General features: G+C 41.2%; 1 protein-coding gene across 1 annotated transcript in view; it reads left to right on the forward strand.

Annotated features, from left to right (window-relative positions):
• Positions 1-24,364, forward strand: part of jam3b (junctional adhesion molecule 3b) — a 102,814-nt gene extending 78,450 nt beyond the window's left edge. Inside the window, exons 2-9 of the mRNA XM_060936154.1 lie at positions 3,840-3,908; positions 4,021-4,134; positions 4,248-4,400; positions 8,679-8,881; positions 12,830-12,929; positions 13,059-13,188; positions 22,036-22,090; positions 22,173-24,364. Coding sequence (XP_060792137.1) covers positions 3,840-3,908; positions 4,021-4,134; positions 4,248-4,400; positions 8,679-8,881; positions 12,830-12,929; positions 13,059-13,188; positions 22,036-22,090; positions 22,173-22,208 — 860 coding nt within the window. The 3' untranslated portion in view covers positions 22,209-24,364. The remainder of the gene's footprint in view (positions 1-3,839; positions 3,909-4,020; positions 4,135-4,247; positions 4,401-8,678; positions 8,882-12,829; positions 12,930-13,058; positions 13,189-22,035; positions 22,091-22,172) is intronic.
• Positions 24,365-24,467: the final 103 nt, after the last annotated feature.

The raw sequence follows: 24,467 nt of genomic DNA on the forward strand, positions 1-24,467 counted from the left end.
TAGGTGCTCGGGGGTGTCGTGGCTCGGGTGGATGGGGCGCCGTGCCAGGGACCCGGGTTCGGTTCTGGCCCGGGGTCATTTCCCGATCCCTCCCCGTCTCTCTCTCCCGCTCGTTTCCTGTCTCTGCACTGTCCTATCCAATAAAGGTGCAAAAAGCCCAAAAAAATATAAAAAAAAATAGGTGCCCTATGGGTACATGTGGCTACTGCTTATAAATAAAATTGTTTTCTGATACCATGTGTATACAGTAAATATAGCATACAGTGCTCAGTGTAAATGAGTCCACCCCCTTTGAAAAGTAACATTTTAAACAATATCTCAATGAACACAAACAATTTCCAAAATGTTGAAAAGACAAAGTTTAATATAACATCTGTTTAACTTATAACGTGAAAGTAAGGTTAATAATATAAACTTAGATTACACATTTTTCAGTTTTACTCAAATTAGGGTGGCGCAAAAATGAGTACACCCCACAACAAAAACTACTACATCTAGTACTTTGTATGGCCTCCATGATTTTTAATGACGGCACCAAGTCTTCTAGGCTTGGAATGAACAAGTTGGCGACATTTTGCAACATCAATCTTTTTCCATTCTTCAACAACGACCTCTTTTAGTGACTGGATGCTGGATGGAGAGTGATGCTCAACTTGTCTCTCCAGAATTCCCCAAAGAAAATAATTTCTTTCCACCACAAAGGTGAAGGCTACAAGATCAGCAAAGTTTTACTTATCAGTCAGAATACTGTAGCAAAAGTGGTACAAAAATTTAAGAAAGATGGAACTGCAACCATCTCACAGAGACGTCCAGGTCGTCCACGGAAGTTAACACCTCGACAGGCGTGTCTTCTGATGAGAAGGGTTGAAGAAAATCGGCATGCAAGTTCACTGCAGTTATCTAAAGAAGTAGAAAGCCAAACTGGGGTGACTATTTCCCGTGACACAATACGGCGTACACTGCAGAGGAATGGCACGCATGGATGCCATCCACGAAAGAAGCCTCTCCTAAAGCCCAGGCACAAAAACACCCGCCTAGAGTTTGCCAGGGCCCATGCTGACAAAGATGAAGACTACTGGGACTCTATACTCTGGAGTGATGAGACCAAGATAAATGTTTTTGGAACTGTATGGCGTCGCAGAGGTGAGGAATACAAAGAAAAATGCATGGTGCCTACAGTGAAACATGGTGGTGGCAGTGTCCTTATGTGGGGCTGCATGAGTGCTGCTGGTGTCGGGGAGCTGCGTTTCACTGATGGCATCATGAAGCTCTATATTGAAAGAGAAGATGCTACCATCACTCCGTGCCCTTGGTCACTGTGCACTTTTCGAACATGACTAAACGCACATCTAAGGCCACTGTTGGATTTCTGAAGAAGAACAGGGTAAAAGTGATTCAGTGGCAAAGTACTATGTCTCCTGATCTGAACCCAATCGAACACCTATGGGGAAGAGACAAGTTGAGCATCACTCTCCATCCAGCATCCAGTCACTAAAAGAGGTCATTGTTGAAGAATGGAAAAAGATTGATGTTGCAAAATGTCGCCAACTTGTTCATTCCATGCCTAGAAGACTTGGTGCTGTCATTAAAAATCATGGAGACCATACAAAGTACTAGATGTAGTTAGCCTAGTAAACTAGACCCACCCGCCTAGCGGCCAAAAATATTTTTGCCTAGCGAATGGGTCTAGCCTCGCACCATATAAACAAAAACATCCCGGGCATCAAATTGTGCCCGCCAATCACAACGCAAGGTTTTTGTTTGGATTCTTTGGGCGGGCTTTTGCAGGAGTGATGACAAAGCTGCGCGACGCTGGAGAAAGCACAACAGGAAAGATGGCTACGGTTAGTGAACAGCGCTCGTTTGACTCCGCTTTGGAATCAGTTTTAGAAGAAATAGACTTGGAGTTTTCGTTGAAACATGAGCAGGAAGAGGCTCTCCGCTCATTCCTTTTCAAGAAGGACGTTTTCGCTGTTTTGCCGACCGGCTATGGCAAAAGTCTGATCTACCAGCTGGCTCCGCTCGTAGCCAAAAGGATGGGGCTAGTTTGTGCAGTACGAAGAATTAATAAACAGCTTTGAAACATTACTTTTTGATTGTTTCTTATTTTCCCGTTATTTTAAATTTAAGGGAAATTATTTCACCAAACACCACTAAATAAAAACTCTCAAAAACAGTTTAAGCAAACCCTTGAAAAACACTTGGAAAAAAAAAATGAGTGTATGTAGTACAGACTCCAAACTTGTGGTCATTATCTCCAAACTTCTTAATATCTAGAACCTGTTTATTAATTAATACTCATTTTGAAAAATTATTTATTTCAAGGTCTCCCCCACTGCTTTCTGTCGCTCTGACTACGTCACAGTCACTGTTGCGCTGATTGGTCAGAGCGTTGGCCTATACGCACAGAGACAGTTTGAAAGACAGCGGTTTGTTCCTCCTACCCCCGTCGGAAATGTCTACGGATCGAGGCCAGACTAAATATTCACATTTAGTCTGGCTTGCCAGGCTAAGATGTAGTAGTTTTTGTTGTGGGGTGTACTCATTTTTGCACCACCCTAATTTGAGTAAAACTGAAAAATGTGTAATCTAAGTTTATATTATTAAGCTTACTTTCACGTTATAAGTTAAACCGATGTTATATTAAACTTTGTCTTGTCAACATTTTGGAAATTGTTTGTGTTCATTGAGATATTGTTTAAAATGTTACTTTTCAAAGGGGGTGTACTCATTTACGCTCAGCACTGTATAGACATGTTCTCAATGATACTCGCCTCATCTCTTGCAAGCATCACCAAGCTCTAAGCAGCATCAGGGCTTGTAGTGTTTTGGTTACCGATTTTGTTTCCTGTGTTTTGTTCAAAATACAGTGCTGCGAACTAGATCTCTTTTCGAAATAGTAAGAAAGCACTTGTTCATGAATTGTCCTAGAAGCATTATTCAGTACTAATGAGCACATTTTGTTTCACAAGTGTAGTATAAAGACTAAAATAAAATTTAAAAATTAAAGCAGAAGTTTGATATCGGCTTTTCAACATATCTGCCAAAAAGCTCAAAAAAACCCTTTCAGAAGGCCCAAACAAAAGCTGTGATAATCAAAAGGTAAATTTTCTTAAAATAAAGACCACTTACTTGATATCGAATCAGTAGCCTTGGCGAACCATGAGGTGAATTTCATTTATCTTTTTATCTGCCAATTATCTTCCAATACTACAAAGTTATAACGAGGTTTCTCTTATTTATTTTCTGGTTCTGATTGGTTCCGAAGTTTATCAAGAAGTAGAACGGGTAATCGAACTTGATCAGGATAAGTGCTGATTGGTTACAAGTTTCACTATTATTACACTCATTCTTACAACACGATGACATAGCGGGTTCGGCACAAGTTCTTTGATAACGTGAGATCAACTGTTCGTATCGCGAGATCACGATTCGCCGTTCTGGTGATTTGTAATGCTTATGCGCAGTGCGCTATTGTTATACTCGTTCTTAGATTCTTACAACACGATGACAGAGTGGCTACAGCCTCACTTCGCTTCTATGAGGCAGTAGCTACAAAAATGGCCGGTAACAGATCTGCCAGCAGGACACAGAGATGTAAGGAATTGGGGACAGGCTCTAAGAACTGGCGTCTGTGTGTTAATTGAGTTTCAGGAATTTTCTGGAAGTAAATGTCACTAGTACGGACATCTCCAGTAGCTCTGTTCCAATAGTTCCATTGATGGCAACCTGAATGATTTCACATCACATGAGCACATGACCCTGTGTTACTGCATTAAGGGGGATTTTTGGCAAACATTACAGCGCTGTTAATTCTCTCTTTCTCGTCTTCCTTACAGGCTATGTCAGTATCTTGGCAGTGGTACTGAAAACTGCAAATCCTTCACCGCAGGCCAATGAGTTTGAATGTAAGCACAAGAGGTTTTCTTGCAAGCCACACCGAGCAACTCCAAATAATTGATTTTCTGATGTTAAGGCTTGTTGGTAAAATGCACATACTTTTTTCTCCCCCCTGTACAGCAATTGAACTGTCCTGTCTGATAGAGTCTATCTCCACGACCAGTCCCAGGATTGAATGGAAGAAGATTAAGAATGGGAAAACAAGTTATGTTTATTTTGAAAACAAAATATCAGGTGATTTTTGTTTGGTTCTTCAATATAATCTTGCATGTTATATCTGAAATAGACGACTTTGCTTACGTTACATTAATTTTCCTAAATCTAAACATGGCTTTTATTTCCTTTAGGTGACTTGGAGAACAGAGCAAAGATTCGAGAGCCTGCGACTTTAGTCATTCTTAATGCAACAAGATTAGACACTGCATCGTACCGCTGTGAAGTCACAGCCCCTTCTGACATAAAAAACTTTGACGAGATTCTGATCAGTCTCGCCATCAGAGGTGCGAGACCCTTCACAATCACAGGCATTCACACACCATGCATGCAAGTTGGAATAACTAGATCAGACAGTACTAAGTGTGTTGAATATAAGGATGTTCAGCGTGAGAATATTGTGAATACGAGTGCTGGCATGAGCACAGGACAGTCTCTGTGATTTAGAGTAGCAGTTCTTAAGTACAAATTTACAGGTGACGTTATCAACACAGTCATGAGACTTAGCATAAACTGCTTTTGGGAAGTGTAAATATTTAAAGTGCATATTCTGGACCAGTTTCGTATTTTTTTTTTTAAATATATATATATATATATATATATATATATATATATATATATATATATGAAAGTATGTCCCTTTACACACTCATCCAGAAGGGTAATTTTGCACAAGGCCATCTGTCTACAGCAGAAAAAAATAAAATAAAACACGTCTGGAAAAATCCCAAGGGAGTCTGAAGCCAGATTCGTGATGTTACCTGCGGAAGCTCCAGCAGGCCGCGCGAGCTTTGCACGGTTTCAGTGCACAGCCTGTGTAGACCAAGCGCTCCCGTTTCTCTCTCGGTCTTTTGGGAAACGATGAGTACTAATCCCATCATGATTGGTGTTGCTACACCCTCCTATGATACATCTGTTAACCATTTTAATAATTACGTGATAACGTTGAAGAAATTTGCAGAAAACCACTAGCCTAGTAAACTAGACCCACCCGCCTAGCGGCCAAAAATATTTTTGCCTAGCGAATGGGTCTAGCCTCGCACCATATAAACAAAAACACCCCGGGCATCAAATCGTGCCCGCCAATCACAACGCAAGGTTTTTGTTTGGATTCTTTGGGCGGGCTTTTGCAGGAGTGACGACAAAGCTGCGCAACGCTGGAGAAAGCGCAACAGGAAAGATGGCTACCGCTAGTGAACAGCGTGCGTTTGACTCCGCTTTGGAATCAGTTTTAGAAGAATTAGACTTGGAGTTTTCGTTGAAACATGAGCAGGAAGAGGCTCTCCGCTCATTCCTTTTCAAGAAGGACGTTTTCGCTGTTTTGACGACCGGCTATGGCAAAAGTCTGATCTACTAGCTGGCTCCGCTCGTAGCCAAAAGGATGGGGCTAGTTTGTGCAGTACGAAGAATTAATAAACAGCTTTGAAACATTACTTTTTGATTGTTTCTTATTTTCCCGTTATTTTAAATTTAAGGGAAATTATTTCACCAAACACCACTAAATAAAAACTCTCAAAAACAGTTTAAGCAAACCCTTGAAAAACACTTGGAAAAAAAATGTGTATGTGGTACAGACTCCAAACTTGTGGTCGTTATCTCCAAACTTCTTAATATCTAAAACCTGTTTATTAATTAATACGCATTTTGAAAATTATTTATTTCAAGGTCTCCCCCACTGCGCGCTCTGACTACGTCACAGTCACTGTTGCGCTGATTGGTCAGAGCGTTGGCCTATACGCACAGAGACCGTTTGAAAGACAGTGGTTTGTTCCTCCTACCCCCGTCGGAAATGTCTACGGATCGAGGCCAGACTAAATATTCACATTTAGTCTGGCTTGCCAGGCTAGAAAACCACCAGGTCGTTTTCTCATAAACAAACCAGCGCTGACGTAGGATTCAGAGGGAGGCGTCCCGCAGATGACATCACGAAAATCAATGTTTCCCAGGAAATCCAAATGCCAAGTTTTTTCAGAGGCGGACCAATTCGCCTCAAACGGCTTGATTTCAACAGAATTTTTCTGGTATTGCGCAAGGTAAAAAAATTGCAGAGAATCCAGAATGTTACAGATATTTGACCAAAGTTTAATATAAAATAGGAGAATTACATTGATCTCGCTCCTGAATTTACCCGTGATATGCACTTTAAGGCATCCACAAGAGGAGAACGTGAGTATGGATCAAGATGAATCAGGGAGATCCATAGAGATGAGAAGAGCCACAGCAAGAGAAATAGTGTGTCAGGATCAGGCACCAGTCAGGTAGTACATGTACATATACATAACTCGACAGAGAAAGAGAACAGATATTCTTATACTACACTGGTCTAAAAGGATGTACATTGTGATCAAAGTGCAAGCGGGTCTATGCTACGACCTAAAATGGAAAACCAGCCAGCTTTGAGGGCACCCTGTGGCATAAAGTGTCCCACCACTCCACCTCAACAAAGCCTGAGTGACTGTGTAATAAGAAAGGGTGGCATCAACGGCATTAAAACATTACACTTTACCGAAACTCTCCTGCCCGATATTTAGCAAAATGCCTGACTAAACAAATAGGATTTCAAACTAGACTTAAGTACTGAGATTGTGTTCGAATCCCGAATACTAGCTGGAAGGCTGTTTCCTAGCTGGGGGGGCTTTGTTGGAAAAAGCTCTGCCTTCTCCTGTTGCCTTCAGTATTGTATACTGATAAAGAAGCTGCATCTTTTGATCGAAGCAAGTGAGGAAGCTCGTAATAGATCAGATGTTGTGCCAGGTAAATGACTAACTCACAATAATCAGTGTTTCACAGTCGTCAAGGAAGTCTTCAGTACATGCTTTAAAATGTACTTGCTTGTCCTTTCCTGATGATGTCACAATTCTTTTTCTGTAATAGTTCACTCTTTTGGTATTAAATCTAGGGTATTCTGCAACACGTAATTAGCTTACAGTCCTGTTCATTTCGTCATCTTACTCGTTCACCTGACGGACATGACTTCTGATAACGTCTCTCTTCAGTGGCTTAACGTTTTCTTTATCTCATCTCATTATCTCTAGCCGCTTTATCCTTCTACAGGGTCGCAGGCAAGCTGGAGCCTATCCCAGCTGACTACGGGCGAAAGGCGGGGTACACCCTGGACAAGTCGCCAGGTCATCACAGGGCTGACACATAGACACAGACAACCATTCACACCTACGGTCAATTTAGAGTCACCAGTTAACCTAACCTGCATGTCTTTGGACTGTGGGGGAAACCGGAGCACCCGGAGGAAACCCACGCGGACACGGGGAGAACATGCAAACTCCGCACAGAAAGGCCCTCGCCGGCCACGGGGCTCGAACCCGGACCTTCTTGCTGTGAGGCGACAGCACTAACCACTACACCACCGTGCCGCCCCGTTTTCTTTATAACATAGTAATAAGCACCTCATATAAATTTTATGTTGATGCACCTATACAAATGCAGAAAGCACCAACGATGGCTGCTATTAAATTTTAATATTTACGTGTGTTTGCGTGCGTGCATGCTGAGTCGGCTATAAGCCATGTACGACGAGATTGAGTGGAATAACTGTTTTATTCTTTCTACATTCACTGGATTTTGAGAAACCGAGCATTTATATTTTTATTTTTTGCAAATTTGATAAAAACTTTATACCAAACACCCGACAAAATCATTTCCACTTAGAATGTAAACAAACCAGTGAAATGACAGCAGCAATTTTTGAAAAATGTGATTAAATTCTTGAAAATTAAAAAAAAAAAAAAGATGCGTTCTTACCATCAAATACTTTCATTTCATATTTTGTGGCCTTTTTTTTTGGGTTTTGTTTTCGAGTACAGTTTTTATTTCGTCCTTGTTTGGTTCAGTAACACGGTCCGCCATTTTCTTTTCTTCTTTTTTTGGTGGTTGGCAAACCAAGTGCATTACCGCCACCGACTGGGCTGGAGTGTGGAACAGGAGATATTTTTTGGGGGGGGGAACTATATTAATTTATTTAGCTACTTCTGTTTCTTTTAAATACTTGATAACAAAGTGATATGTCTGACCTGATGTGCTGTGCCATTTTGTTTTTCTCTACTCACAGCATATGAGCTGATATCCTAATAGTAGCCAATCAGAGCGTGCGATTGCTCCTATCCAGTGAATATGGGTAGACTATATATTCCTTGCTAATACATTTTATCATAAGGCGTCTCAGCACTCAACAGTAATTGTAGTTGCACGAATCCCTGGCAGACACCACTAGCAATTAGTAGTATGCTGTTTTGTTTTCTCAGAAATGGTGTTGTTGGTGTTCGCCGAGCTGCGCCACTGTAAGCTGAGCTCAGGCACACTACCCTTCCAGCCCTTGGCGAACATTTGAGGATGCTTTCCGGCCTGCCTTAGGCTCGGGCGTGTCTGCGGCTAAATGGGGAAAATTCTGAAACTGCATCTGTGTTTAATCAGACAGCTAAATGGGGAAAGCGCACCATGCATGGCCGTAATGCTTACAGATTGAACCTCTTGCACTCTTCGTTAATTTAAGGATATGGATGCTGTTTTCTACGTGAATCTCATTTGGGCTTTCGGGTTCTGTTTTGCAGTAAAGCCAGTGACTCCTCGGTGCTCCGTGCCTACGTCTGTGCCGGTGGGGAAGTCAGCTGAGCTGACATGTGTAGAGGATGAGGGCTTCCCCAAGTCCCACTACCAGTGGTTCCACGACAAAGAGGAGATCCCTGTGGATTCCAAGAGCAGCCCTAAGTTCTTCAACTCGTCCTACATGCTGAACAGCGAAACGGGCGTGCTGGTGAGCACTGGGAGGAATGGGAGAAGGGATATTTTAGGGAGCCAGTTGATGTGTGATGGCTTCAGCCACGAAGGGAATCTGCTGTACTCACTTGCACTTTCCACAGTGCCACACACTACCGTTCACACTCAGTGGCCCACCCTGGTCATTCAACCTTCACAGTGCCCTTTAAATCCTGTCCTGGCTGTCAAAATCTCACATTGTCCATTGGAGGAGCATGCTGGGCATGACTGAGGGTAATTTTACATGTGCAGTATTTAGATTGAACCCTATTTAAATTTAAATTGAACCCTGGTCCATTTTTTTTTCCCCAGTGCAGTTTGTTCGGGCAGGTGGCACATTCAAGTCTAGACCAAAACAACCAGTCCAAGGCCATCCTCTGATTATCTGCAGGAGAGGAACCCAGTGTGCAGTGCGTTATGGGTTGGGGATGAAGGTTCTTCACATGGGTGCTGCTAATCTGACATGAGCCAGACTGAGCTGGAGTGTTGTAGATGTACAGCGTGTTATGAAGACCTCATTGGAATAACGCAAAGTCTGGATGAATTTCACAAAATTGCTTTTTAATTTAGCCTTTTAATTTATTTCTATAGCGTGTTAATGTATTAGGTTTGGACACACCTTCTAATTCAGTGGTTTTTCTTGATTTTTATTAATTAAAAGACACGTCATGTCTTAAAGGAACAGTCCACCGTATTTCCATAATGAAATATGCTCTTACCTGAATTGAGACGAGCTGCTCCGTACCTATCCGAGCTTTGCGCGACCTCCCAGTTAATCAGACGCAGTCCGACGCGCTGTCACTCCTGTTAGCAATGTAGCTAGGCTCAGTATGGCCAACGGTATTTTTTGGGGCTATAGTTAGATGTGACCAAACTCTTCCGCGTTTTTCCTGTTTACATAGGTTTATATGACCAGTGATATGAAACAAGTTCAGTTACACAAATTGAAACGTAGCGATTTTCTATGCTATGGAAAGTCCGCACTATAATGACAGGCGTACTAACACCTTCTGCGCGCTTCGGCGGCGCATTGATACGGAGCTCAGATATCAATGCGCTGCCGAAGCGCGCAGAAGGTGTTAGTACGCCTGTCATTATAGTGCGGACTTTCCATAGCATAGAAAATCGCTACGTTTCAATTTGTGTAACTGAACTTGTTTCATATCACTGGTCATATAAACCTATGTAAACAGGAAAAACGCGGAAGAGTTTGGTCGCATCTAACTACAGCCCCAAAAAATACCATTGGCCATACTGAGCCTAGCTACATTGCTAACAGGAGTGACAGCGCGTCTGACTGCGTCTGACTGACTGGGAGGTCGCGCAAAGCTCGGAGAGGTACGGAGCAGCTCGTCTCAATTCAGGTAAGAGCATATTTCATTATGGAAGTACGGTGGACTGTTCCTTTAAAGTAACGATGGATGTCGTTTCTCTTTACTTAGTTGAGCGGTTCTTGCTGTAATATGAATTGCTACAGTTGTGGAATTTACTGTCATTTTATAGTTTACTATTTACTGTTTGATCTCAAACACATTAAGAAGACAGGAAATTGCACTAATTAACTTTTGACGAAACACAGCTGTTAATTGAAAAGCATTCCAGGTGACTACCTCCTGAAGCTGGTTAAGATAATGAAAATAGTGTGCAAAGCATCATCAAGGTAAACAGTAGCTACTCTAAAATATGAAACATATCTTGTTTGGTTTTTTGTTTGTTTACCACATAATTCCATTTATTTTTTTCGCGGTCCGGTTTCCATCAAATCCTGCGCTCTGATTGGCTGGCGAGCGGGTCCGTATCCTACGGTACAGACCCCAGTTACGGACCTCTGGCGACTCGCTCGTTCACAACAACAACAAATATAGTAGCAATTTTTGTCAACATTTATCTTTATCAGATTTATTTATAAGATTTTTATCAAAAATCTTATAAATTTTTGCCAGCATTTCTCAGGAGAATAGCATTAATTGTACATCATGGATAGCGATAACGACAGTCTTCATAGCGAAAGCGAGTTTTACTACCCTGAGGAAGAAGAAATAAAATAAAGCATTTCAGGAGAAAGCTAAAAACCTCTAACTGTTGCTAACGCTGAGCAAAAACATGGCTGAATCCTGAATGACTCCTCTTTGTATAAATAGGGGACTACATAGGTGGCAAAATGCAGTTTTTTTTTCTCTGCCATGGAAGTGCACTTGTATACCGAGGAGGAAGCGATTTGCATTACAGCCGTGAATGAGGATTCAAAATTGCGGCTCGGCTCGGTTTTCCCTTTCGGGCGCTCTCGTTTTCTGTTAGAATTTGGTAAAGAAAAAAATAAATATATTATTTACCAGCTTAAGGTCGGTCTGTATGGTGAAATACCGTGACCTGAGCGAGGCCCTCTGGGCCGAGGTCAGCATTCAAGACCGAGGTCACGGTATTTCACCATACAGACCGACCTTAAGCTGGTAAATAATAATATATATCTGCTCTATATGTTATTTCATAGTTTTTGATGTCTTCAGTATTGTTCTACATCGTAGAAAATAGTCAAAATACAGAAAAAAAAACTATGAATGAGCAGGTGTGTCCAGATGTTCGATTGGTACTGTACTTTTCCAACCCTGCTTCTTCCCATATGCCGCTTTTTCTTTTGAAGTCCATGTAAATTTGTCCAGGATAACACCAAATTCACCCACAGTGTCGAAAGCTACAGCAAACAGACTTGCAAATGTTTCATTTTTTGTATAGAAACAAAAAACAGAAATCAGTTGAGCGTCAATAAAACGTCAGGAATAAATTAAAATGTAAATACAGCACATCAAAACAAACTTTAAGATATTCAGAACGCAGTACATGTCTGCAGGCCTCCACTTTTGTCCTCTGACTTATTTAGCGTCTCACTCTCTGATTAGCAGCTTGCCTGTCAAAAAAATGCCATTTGCAACCCACAATAATACTGCACTTTATGCACGTCAGTCGAATCAGAATCGAATTTGCACTGCATGAGGAAAAAGAATAAAGTGTCTCGTGTCAGGTACTTTGGATGGGAAATGATTCTAGATCCCATTCTCATTATCTCTAGCCGCTTTATCCTGTTCTACAGGGTCGCAGGCAAGCTGGAGCCTATCCCAGCTGACTACGGGCGAAAGGCGGGGTACACCCTGGACAAGTCGCCAGGTCATCACAGGGCTGACACATAGACACAGACAACCATTCACACTCACATTCACACCTACGGTCAATTTAGAGTCACCAGTTAACCTAACCTGCATGTCTTTGGACTGTGGGGGAAACCGGAGCACCCAGAGGAAACCCACACATGATTCTATGTCTAAGTTAATCTAATCCAAACCTTTTCTGAAAGAGATATGTGCTGTCTGTCTACAAAGAACCTTTTTAAAGGTTTCCCTCGAGGAATCAGCTAAAAACCACTTTCGGGTGCATCTTTTTTTTTTTTTTTTTCCCTGTGATCTACTACAATTGCTGTTTTTACACCTTCCCAAAGTAAGATCATTGAAAGGGTACAGGGACAAAGGTTTGATTTGAACACAACCACTTGTGAAAGTACCCTATGGTCAGGTTTTTTGTGCTTCAGAAGTGATCAGCAATTCAATGTTTTGATGTAAATCAGCTGCATTAATGCAAAAGTGAGGTTTAGTGTGAAGAAGAAAAATGAAGCCTCACTGAAACCCTATGCTATCTTCACTGGGAGAAGAAAGCATGAAGAAGAACAGTAAGAGAGGCCAACATAGCTATAGACGGTTTTCCATGTATTGAAAAAGAGCATAAAATATATTAATAGAGATCCATTCAGTCACCTTTATTTCTCAACCTTGGCTCTCATCTCAGTCAGTGCAGCTGCTTCTTGAATATTGAGACCTTTACACCAATTCGAGTATGTGACTCTTTATACCCCATAAATAACAAGGTAATGAGAGATGTGTTATTTATTGTCCTGAAGAAATTCAGTGCCGTGAGGAAAGAGGACGGTGGGCAGTACTACTGCAGAGCCAAGAACGAGGCAGGAGTCGCCGAGTGCAGCCCGCAGATGATGGAAGTCTGTAAGTCATTGTCTTGCCAGACAAAAACGCTCCCTTATTCTCAGGTCATAACGACGCTATGGTTAGTGTGAAATCAAGTGCACATCCTCCTCTTAACTCTCATCATGCTGTTTCTCTCGTTATTTCCAGATGACCTGAACATAGCTGGTATTGTTCTCGGCGTATTGGTGGTCGTGCTGGTGCTGGTGTGCATAATAGTGGGCATCTACTGTGCTTACAGGAGAGGTTTCTTTGCCAGCGAGAAGCAGACAGGAAGCAAGTAAGTGACAAAGGAAGAGAGCCTTTCCTGCTGATATCATCCTGATTCACACGCATCCCGCAGCTGTTTACTGCTCTTTGACTCCCCTTTTTAAATCACGTCTAATTTTGTCCTGAGAGGTCTTTTTACGGTTCAGATTTCGGAGCGGCATTCACACAGTCAGGCATTTGAAGTATTACAAGGGCTCGAGAGCAGAAAAGGAGTGAGAGCCATAAAAGTATGAGTATGATGAGTAAATTAACTCATTTGTATTAACATTTACATCCACAGGAATTAGCAGACCCTGTTATCCACTGTGAGGCTCTTATCCTCTTACCAGCAGCGACACAATGTAAATACAAAGCTGCTGGAATTTCTGCTGATGATGCTGTTAGTGGTGGAAAGTGGGCGAGTTGGCCAAAGTTGAACTGTGTGTGTGGAGCTGTAAAGCACGGTTGGTGGAAAAAAGAAACGTAGAATTGTCTGTTCCTGTCACTTATTGGTCCTATTCGAATCACTTATGGCCCTTTTCCACTACCCTTTTTCAGCTCACTTCAGCTCGCTTCAGCCCGACACGGCTCGCGTTTCGACTATCTCAGAACAGCACGACTCAGCTCGCTTCAGCCCTGCTCAGCCCCCAAAACTCGCACGGTTTTGGAGTGGGTCTGAAGCGAGCCAAACCGAGCTGAGTGAGGCTAGGGGCGTGAGCAGACACTCCCCTGTGCACTGATTGGTGAGGAGGAGTGTCCTCACATGCCCACACACGCCCCGCGAGCACGCTGGGATCTGTAAACACCGTAAACCCGGAAGAAGAATAATTACGAATTACGAGAATTATGAAGCCTTATGCGCCTCGCCTCATCTATACGCTCTTGCCAGTATCTGTTGGCGTTGTCGGTGACAACAAGCCACAGCACCAAGACCAGCAACACTAACGACTCCATGTCCTCCATGTTTATTGTTTACTCTCCGGGTCGTGAGACTACCGCTTAAAAGGTCACCGATGTCACTGTTTGTGCCGCCTAACGACATCACGTGACGTCCACCCACTTTCGCTAACTCCACCCAATGTGTCCACCCACTTCCAGCCAGCACGGTTCAGCGCGGTTGTAGTCGAAATGCAACTCCAACAGCCCCGCTCAGCTCGACTCAGCTCAACTCAGCACGGCATGGCTCAGCCCAACTCAGCCGCGTTGGTAGTGGAAAAGCGGAATTAACTTCTCATTTGCATGTTCGTTTCCACTCATAGCTGCTACCAGTCAGTGATGTTTACTCTCCTGCCATGAGTTTTGCCCAAAGCAGAACAGCACTGGTGTTTTCACCGTTCTGTTTCCGTACACCAAAGCCAGACCACAGATGTGGATCAAACGTTGATTTTGTGTCTTTCTGACATTTCTATATACAGTGATTTTATATACACTACCGTTCAAAAGTTTGGGGTCACCCAGACAATTTTGTGTTTTCCATGAAAGGTCACACTTTTATTTCCCACCATAAGTTGTAAAATGAATAGAAAATATAGTCAAGACATTTTTCTGGCCATTTTGAGCATTTAATCGACCCCACAAATGTGATGCTCCAGAAACTCAATCTGCTCAAAGGAAGGTCAGTTTTATAGCTTCTCTAAAGAGCTCAACTGTTTTCAGCTGTGCTAACATGATTGTACAAGGGTTTTCTAATCATCCATTAGCCTTCTGAGGCAATGAGCAAACACATTGTACCATTAGAACACTGGAGTGAGAGTTGCTGGAAATGGGCCTCTATACACCTATGGAGATATTGCACCAAAAACCAGACATTTGCAGCTAGAATAGTCATTTACCACATTAGCAATGTATAGAGTGGATTTCTGATTAGTTTAAAGTGATCTTCATTGAAAAGAACAGTGCTTTTCTTTCAAAAATAAGGACATTTCAAAGTGACCCCAAACTTTTGAACGGTAGTGTGTGTATATAGTATTTTATACACAACCATTTCCTTGTAGAATTTTTATTTTCACCGGCAAAATACATGATTTGTGATCAGATGGATAGTTCTAGATGTGATCTGCAGCTGTAACAAATGAAATCATGGAAATCATCAGCAAACTAAAACTAGGAACATAAGCTGAGTCACACAAGGCAAAAACACACTGGTATTATAGACGCGCTTTATTATTTATTTGGGAAATCAAATCATGATGTTAGTACAGATTGGGCTGAGTCTGAAAATAGTAACAAGCTGAGGCATGACGAGACATGTCAGTACTCAGGGTTCCTCCTGGAGCTCGTCACGCTCGTCATTAACGGACATTACCCATCAGTGGGGAAAAAAAGAGAAAATTACTAGCAGTCGTCACAGTGACAAATGTATTTGTCGTCTTTATTAGAAGTCATCTTTTCTAGAAATCCCTCTCTAAGCCTCTACGTTTGCCGAAATCCAACCCCAGTGAAGAGACGCTGTCAATTCCAGGCCAGAGTGTAAACCATGAGCATGTGCTTGTGACCAATAAAAATCGACTACACATAATATCCAAACGGGCGCCAAACTTTTGACCAATCACGATGCGTCTTAATCGGCCTGGTGTGGTGGTTTAATTATCTCTGCGTGAACCAAACAGTCTAAAACTCGCGAAGTTTTTGGACGGGCTTCTTCAAGCACTGAAGATGATTTAAGGGCTGAAACAGACACGGAGGAGACACACTCAGACTCTCGACTGTCCCCGAGCACATCGGACAGTGTCAGGAATACAGGGGTCGGTTTAAAAAAAAAAAAAAAAACGCCAAAGTGCAAGTGCCGTCAGCCAGCAAGCAAGTGAATGAAGCTACGTTTCATGCAGCATGGCGTGTTGAGTTCCCGTCATGAGCATATGATGAAAAACACGGTGTCATTCTGTGTTCGGTTTGTAAATCAATGGGAAATTCGGATTCCTTCACTGTTGGTTGATCCAAGGCTCTTCTGGACTCTGTTCAAGTTGTTGTAAATCAAGTTTTGTGTTGAAGTAAAGGCTAAAGGGAGTTTAGCCTAATCCCTCTTTTGAATAATTTCCTGCTAAAATAACCTTCAGTAAGCTCAAACTAAAGAGGTTTATTTGAGCTTGATGTTGCACAGGGCGTCCAAAATCAAATCTTTCGTATTAGACGCTGGAGTGGAGCATAAATTTTACATGTAATGGAGAGAGCTGTATCTGTACAAATATTTGAACTATGCCAGTTTGGTTGGTAAAAACCTTTAATTTTTTCGCGGTCCAGTTTCCATCAAATCCTGCGCTCTGATTGGCTGGCGAGCGGGTCCGTATCCTACGATACGGCCCCCGGTTATGGACCTTTGGTGACTCGCTCGTTCACAACAACAACAAACATACAGTGGGGCAAAAAAGTATTGAGTCAGTCACCAATTGTGCAAGTTCTCCCACTTAAAAAGATGAGAGAGGCCTGTAATTTTCATCATAGGTATACCTCAACTATGAGAGACAGAATGAGAAAAAGCAATCCAGAAAATCACATTGTCTGATTTTTAAAGAATTTATTTGCAAATTATGGTGGAAAATAAGTATTTGGTCAATAACAAAAGTTCATCTCAATACTTTGTTATATACCCTTTGTTGGCAGTGACAAAAGTCAAACGTTTTCTGTAAGTCTTCACAAGGTTTTCACACACTGTTGCTGGTATTTTGGCCCATTCCTCCATGCAGATCTCCTCTAGAGCAGTGATGTTTTGGGGCTGTCGCTGGGCAACACGGACTTTCAACTCCCTCCAAAGATTTTCTATGGGGTTGAGATCTGGAGACTGGCTAGGCCACTCCAGGACCTTGAAATGCTTCTTACGAAGCCACTCCTTCGTTGCCCGGGCGGTGTGTTTGGGATCATTGTCATGCTGAAAGACCCAGCCACGTTTCATCTTCAATGCCCTTGCTGATGGAAGGAGGTTTTCACTCAAAATCTCACGATACATGGCCCCATTCATTCTTTCCTTTACACGGATCAGTCGTCCTGGTCCCTTTGCAGAAAAACAGCCCCAAAGCATGATGTTTCCATCCCCATGCTTCACAGTAGGTATGGTGTTCTTTGGCTGCAACTCAGCATTCTTTCTCCTCCAAACATGACAAGTTGAGTTTTTACCAAAAAGTTCTATTTTGGTTTCATCTGACCATATGACATTCTCCCAATCCTCTTCTGGATCATCCAAATGCTCTCTAGCAAACTTCAGACGGGCCTGGACATGTACTGGCTTAAGCAGGGGGACACGTCTGGCACTGCAGGATTTGAGTCCCTGGCAGCGTAGTGTGTTACTGATGGTAGCCTTTGTTACTTTGGTCCCAGCTCTCTGCCGGTCATTCACTAGGTCCCCCCGTGTGGTTCTGGGATTTTTGCTCACCGTTCTTGTGATCATTTTGACCCCACGGGGTGAGATCTTGCATGGAGCCCCAGATCGAGGGAGATTATCAGTGGTCTTGTATGTCTTCCATTTCCTAATAATTGCTCCCACAGTTGATTTCTTCACACCAAGCTGCTTACCTATTGCAGATTCAGTCTTCCCAGCCTGGTGCAGGTCTACAATTTTGTTTCTGGTGTCCTTTGACAGCTCTTTGGTCTTGGCCATAGTGGAGTTTGGAGTGTGACTGTTTGAGGTTGTGGACAGGTGTCTTTTATACTGATAACGAGTTCAAACAGGTGCCATTAATACAGGTAACGAGTGGAGGACAGAGGAGCCTCTTAAAGAAGTTGTTACAGGTCTGTGAGAACCAGAAATCTTGCTTGTTTGTAGGTGACCAAATACTTATTTTACCGAGGAATTTACCAATTAATTCATTACAAATCCTACAATGTGATTTCCTGGATTCTTTCCCCCCATTCTGTCTCTCATAGTTGAAGTGTACCTATGATGAAAATTACAGGCCTCTCTCATCTTTTTAAGTGGGAGAACTTGCACAATTGGTGGCTGACTAAATACTTTTTTGCCCCACTGTAGTAGCATTTTTTCGCCAACATTTTTTTTATTAAGATTTATTTATAAGATTATTAAAAATCTGATAAATTTTTGCCAGCATTTCTCAGGAGAATATCATTAATTTTACAGCATGGATAGCGATAACAACAGTGTTCACAGCGAAAGCGAGTTTTACCACCCTGAGGAAGAAGAAATAAAAGAAAACATTTCAGGAGAAAGCTAAAAACCTGTAACTGTTGCTAACGCCGAGCAAAAACATGACTGAATCCTGAATGACTCTTATTTGTATAAATAGGGGACTACATAGGCGGCAAAATGTAGTTTTTTTCCTGCCATGGAAGTGCACTTGTATACCGAGGAGGAAGCCATTTGCATTACAGCCGTGAATGAGGATTCAAAATGGCGGCTCGGCTCGGTTTTCCCTTTCGGGCGCTCTCGTTTTCTGTTAGAATTTGGTAAAGAAAAAAATAAATATATTATTTACCAGCTTAAGGTCGGTCCGTATGGTGAAATACCGTGACCTCGGCCCAGAGGGCCTCAGTCAGTACTTTCAAGACCTCGGTCACGGTATTTCACCATACCGGTACGGACCATATATATATATATATATATATATATATATATATATATATATATATATATAAGTCCACTTTGATAAATCAGTAACTGAGTAAAAAAGTGAAGAATACTCATTCAACTTTATTTTTCAGAACCCAGGGGGAACCCTGAGTACTCTTGTTTACACATTATTATATATTCACAGGTTACAGGGTTGTTGTTTGTTTGTTTGTTTGTTGTTTTGTTTTTTTAAACTACATTTTTAAAGATTTTTTTTTATCCTGACAAATTATTTACAGACTAAAAAGAAGAAAGATCATATCAGAAAGTTTTCTATATATTAAAAAAGAAAAAAATGAAAGTGTGTATTGGATTGGAACCATGCATAACAGGCCATGAAGCCTCACTACATACCACACTGAAGCCTTTGATACACAATTTTCCAAGATACACACAGGCTCCAGCTGTCAGGTGTGGATTGTTTTCATAAGCGTGAGACACAGGCTGCGTTCGAAACAGAAGGTTGCTGCCTTGTTGCTTTGCTTCTGTAATAGACAGGTGTCTTATAAGGCAGGGCTTTTGACTGAAGGCATCTTCTAAGGATGTTTGTTTCGAACGAGCTTTTAAGACATTATTGTTGGTAATGTATGACATCAGCATGCTGAGTAACTCTCTAAACTCCTAAGTTTATTTGGCTAACAGATTCCTTACAAATCATATCAAACAAATTTATTTGTGTGCAATCTTTATTTATCGGAAATATTTTCTCGAAATCGCTTTTCTGTGAAGTTTGGTTTTTTTGTTTGTTTGTTTTTTCTGTTGCTTGATGGAGTTGCTGCACAGATTTATGGGTAATAGGCAGCATTGAGGATACATCAATGTTGCCTTCAACTGGAGGCAGTTTGAAGGCATCTTAGAAGACAAGAAACAAGAATTTGATCCGTTTCGAACGGTCCTTGATGCCTCGCTGTACTGTTACACCCCTACTGAGAAAGCATTTTCCCCTTTTCAAACACACCCACAACTGCAGAGCTCTCATCCCCTTCTAAATCCCTTTCAGCACACTATGAGATGAGTCCTCCTACAGACATGCTGAAACTCTGTGAAAGGAGACGAGTATGCTAAAAAAATAACTTGTCTACAACTCCATAGACATTTTAAATAATAACTGATGCAGCGCCCTGTGATGACCTGGCGACTTGTCCAGGGTGTACCCCGCCTTTCGCCCGTAGTCAGCTGGGATAGGCTCCAGCTCGCCTGCGACCCTGTAGAACAGGATAAAGTGGCTAGAGATAATGAGATGAGATGAGATGAGAACTGATGCAGCACGATTCTTCAAATAAATCTGTATCAGGGCTCGACAACAACTTCTTTTTAATCCACTTGTCCGGTCGGACAAGCAGCAAGATTTTTCACTTGTCCTGACCATCACCTTTTTTATTCCTATGTACAGTGGCGGCGGCTGGTGAAAAAAATTCTTAGTGGGGCTTGTGTGCCAGTAGATTTCCCTGCCTAGTCCAGTATAAGCATTCAAATGAACAGTCAGAAAATGACATCAATTCCACAATAATAATTTAATTTCCTTCTCAAAATCAGCAGTTTCACAGATAAAGAAAATTAACAATTTGCAGCTATATTAGGCTCCATTTATGCCTTAGAAAGGAACAGTATCAAATACAATACAATACTCAAATACCTCTTCATTGTGCCTTCTTACAGCAATGCGGTGCCCATTGTCTAGCTGCGCCGCTATGCTAATCCTTCCGAGCACAGCTAGCTTTACGCAGTTTTCCATGTGAACTCTCGATCTTTCATGCTTCTTGATGCGTTCGGAGAGCTGCTTTAAGTCAGTTTGTCCAGACTGTGTCCACATCAAATCGCACCTGTCACTTTTGAAAAGGATGCAGGGGAAACAAAAAAGTGCACTGGCTGTTCCACAGCCTGTCAGCCACGACTTGCGCTGGAACCAACTCCTGCAAAAAGTCCTGTTGTAGGCTGTAACTTTCTCCTTGCTTGGCTGGGTGATGTTTATTTCGGGCTTGTCGGGTCCCAGCTCCTTAACACGGATTTTTTCCACCATCGTCCTTCTCGCGAAAGGGTAGTTCAACAAAGATCTCACCGAATTGGTGGAAGCTGCCCCTCAACTGTCGTCATCGCCATCATCTCTCTGACTGATTGACCTGAGACCTCAAGTTTATCACCATAGCAATCCAAAACTTTCCCACATTTTCTGTAGCAGGGGTGAAATTTCCAGTGCAACCATACACGATTGGCTATTTCGCTGCACTTCTGGGGCGCTTTGATGAGCGCCCAGTAAGAAAAATGATACGAGTCTGTCAGTGGAAATTCACTGTTGAATGAGAGTCAGTTGGTGGAAATGTTTAAATAATTCAGATTGCATGTAGGCACACACTATTAAGTAAAAATGACATTGATAATAAGATTTGTAAAAATATATATATACAGTATATACTTTTTTTTTTCCCCCTCCACATCTGGGAGGGCAGCGCCCGAGCGTCCCCTATGGGCCAGCCGCCACTGAACGTATTTACTAGTTCAATGAAAGGAAAGCGGTTAACAAAGTTTATCAAAAAGCAGGTATAGTTATGATCATTATGCTTTAATGATTTATAATTTAAAATTTTCAATAAAACTTTAATTGCAACAATAAAAAAAAAAACTATCCAGTGCCCCATTATGGTGCGTGTGTTGTTCTAACCCATTACCTGATCTGCAGTTTTAAGAGTCAGACTCACCCAAACTCAAAGCTTCTAGAGGAAATAATGTTCAATCTTGATGAATCCAGTAAAACTTGAAGTGTAAATTAATTTAAAGAAATTAAACTGAAAGAAAACAAATTGGACATGATGAGGGGGACAGAATCGCATTGTGAATGTAAACAAACCGTAAGTGAGTTCGGCACGGTCGTAAAATTCCCACAAAATATTTTATGACATTTGTGATGGTTAATGTGAACCATACAAAAGAAAAATACAATGAATGTCCGAATGAAATGAAGATTCACCACAGTTATTTATTTTATTGAGGTATCTGATCACCATGTCTCCGATTTCGATGAATTCAAAGTACACTACACCTGCTGTACTCGGCTTCCCTGGAATTTCGAAAACAATAACACGGTCGGATCACTGAGAGGATTGAACCAGTTTTGTTGGAACTTTATTGACATGACTCTGGAATAATTATGATAAAAATGGTGACTTTCAACAAATATTCAACTTGTCCCGTCATACAGGCAGATGCAGATTTGACTTGTCCAGACCAAACATGTGGTTGTCCCGGACAGTCGGACTACCCTTAATGTCGAGCCCTGTGTGTATTAAAGTTAAACTAATCTGTGTGTTGTTGTTTTTTTTCTAGTTACAAAGCACCAGGAAAGACTGAAGGCGTGGATTACATCCGAACAGATGATGAGGTGAACTGGTTGTTTTATTCCACACAGATTTGTCGATAAAATGTAGAATTCGATTTGCTCACTCTGACCTTCTGTCTTTCAGGGCGATTTCAAACACAAATCATCCTTTGTTATCTAAAATCAGGGAGAGACGACGAGACACCCTGAAACACATTGGAGTCACTAGCGCAATACCTTGCAGATAATGAGGGACACACACACACACACACACACACACACACACACACACTGAGGAAAAAGACTCTCAGCTGTGCCAGGGGATGGTTTACGTACAGCACATTTGCTACAATACAATTCATATTTGCCAAAGTGGACAAAAGTCCCATTTCCACCTAGAACCATTAATCTCCATCAGACCACTGAAATTTTTCCTCTTTAAACCCACTTTTTTGACCTGTTTCTTCACTTTGCTTTCTTTTTAGTCACAGCTTCAGCGGAATTGCATAAACATTTTTTGCTTTCAATCGCTTGTCGTTTATATAACTTTTGTTTTGTACCAGCTAAATGTGTCAAAATATTTTTTGATAGAATATATTTTAAAATGCTTAGAGGTTTACTTTTTTTAAAAATATATATATTTGTAAATTACTAACATGGAAGCCAGTATATTTTGTAGACCAATTTGGTGTTTGAAAGACTTTAATCATTTTTACCAGTCTGTAGTTGAAATAAATCATCTCTAAATTTCTGACATCTATCGATGCTCTCATTCGAGTTTGAAATCAGGGCCGGATTTAGGGGGTGCTGGCTGTTTAAAATCGATCGTAGAAGACGCCCATACGGACATTTTGACTGCGCCCCCAGTCAAGACCGGCAGTTGAAATAATAAAGCCGGCCCTGTTTGAAATTCAGCGTCGTATCCAATAATAACATTTTCAAAGGTCTTACCTACTTAGTTTACTGTTGCAGGCTAAATAGTTTTAGCATAGCAAAACCATGCTAGTTTTTGTAGATAGACAGGTTTTTTTTGGGGGGGGGGTTCAGCCAGCAGAAAACACTGTAAACAGCCCAAGCTGCATATCCTTGAGTTTAAGTGTCCTTGTTGATCATGTATATAGTGAATATACTGTCCAGGTAGTGTTTGGGGTTTTTTTTCTTTTCTTTATTGGTCTTTTACTTCTTGAGAAGTAGTTTCAGTTGTTTTTTTTTGTTTGTTTTATTTTATTTTAATAAAATAGGGTTTTTGTGTTTGGCTAACAAAAAGCTGCGATGGTTGTATGTTGATTCATTTGTACCTTCCCTCTAGTGGGAATAAAAAATAATTTAGTTTTATATCCGAGGCAAATATGACACTCTTTTCACAATTTCAGGTGAACTAATCATGTGAGAGAGAGGATCTGCCTTCCAGGCTGCATTTGATTCCTGTATCACAATGATCTGCAATTCACACAAAATGTCAGATACGATTTATGATTTTCGAAGTACAATCACCATGAATACAACCATGTGTAGTTCATAAATAATGAAAACCATTTTAGGGTTGTTTTTGGTTTGTTTTGGTTTTCTTTCCACATTTGAGTCGATTACTTACTCGAAGAAACGTTAATCATTCCTCTTGAGTGCCTTTCAGTGTGGTCGTATGATAATGTTTATTGTGTTCTATATAAATAGTGACTTGTTATATACTGTGACGTCTAATTGGACACATCACTGTTCAACCTGACTGATATTTTCTAATAAATTTGATAACATTTGTATAAATCACAGCAGGTGTTTGAGAGGAATGATAGGCTATTCTGATATACAGCACATATCCAACTCTGTTTTTTGTAAATAGATTTCAATTTTGTTGCGTGCTGATTTAAGGCCTACCTTTTTTGTCATTGAAATAGAAATAGAGCTTGGATATTGTATTAGTGCCTAAATATAGAGTGCAGTGGTGTTCCAAGAAGACACTATGATTTCACCTAACCATTTGATAATGGCAGTTAAAAAAAAGAAGAAAAAAAAACTTGTATTACATTATAAAAGTGTTTAATGGAGTGTTGCATTAATAACAGGAAGTGAGCGCGGTGAGATTATGTATATATGGAGTATAAAGCTTTACCAAATACTGACAGAATAAAGGAACTTTTCTCCTTTTTCTGTAATTTCCTGCACCGAGGTCTGGACAATGGACGTTTAATTGTCTGTTGAAGTGAAATTTACATATTGTGCCCTTTTCAATCCTGAAACAGAATTTTCATCTCGCATTGATTTTCAGCTGGTACAAATCCTGTGTGAATTCTTGAACAGTAGCTTATGTTTGTGATTAATAAAACTTACGTCTTTGGATTTGTTGTTGCACTTATTTTACAGCCTGGTCGACCAAAATTATAAAAAGTATACAGCATGGTTTATAACTGTGTAGGTCAAACCCTGAACATGCTTTGTGTAT

The sequence above is a fragment of the Neoarius graeffei genome, chromosome 12 (assembly GCF_027579695.1).
Source record: "Neoarius graeffei isolate fNeoGra1 chromosome 12, fNeoGra1.pri, whole genome shotgun sequence".
Taxonomy (NCBI): domain Eukaryota; kingdom Metazoa; phylum Chordata; class Actinopteri; order Siluriformes; family Ariidae; genus Neoarius; species Neoarius graeffei.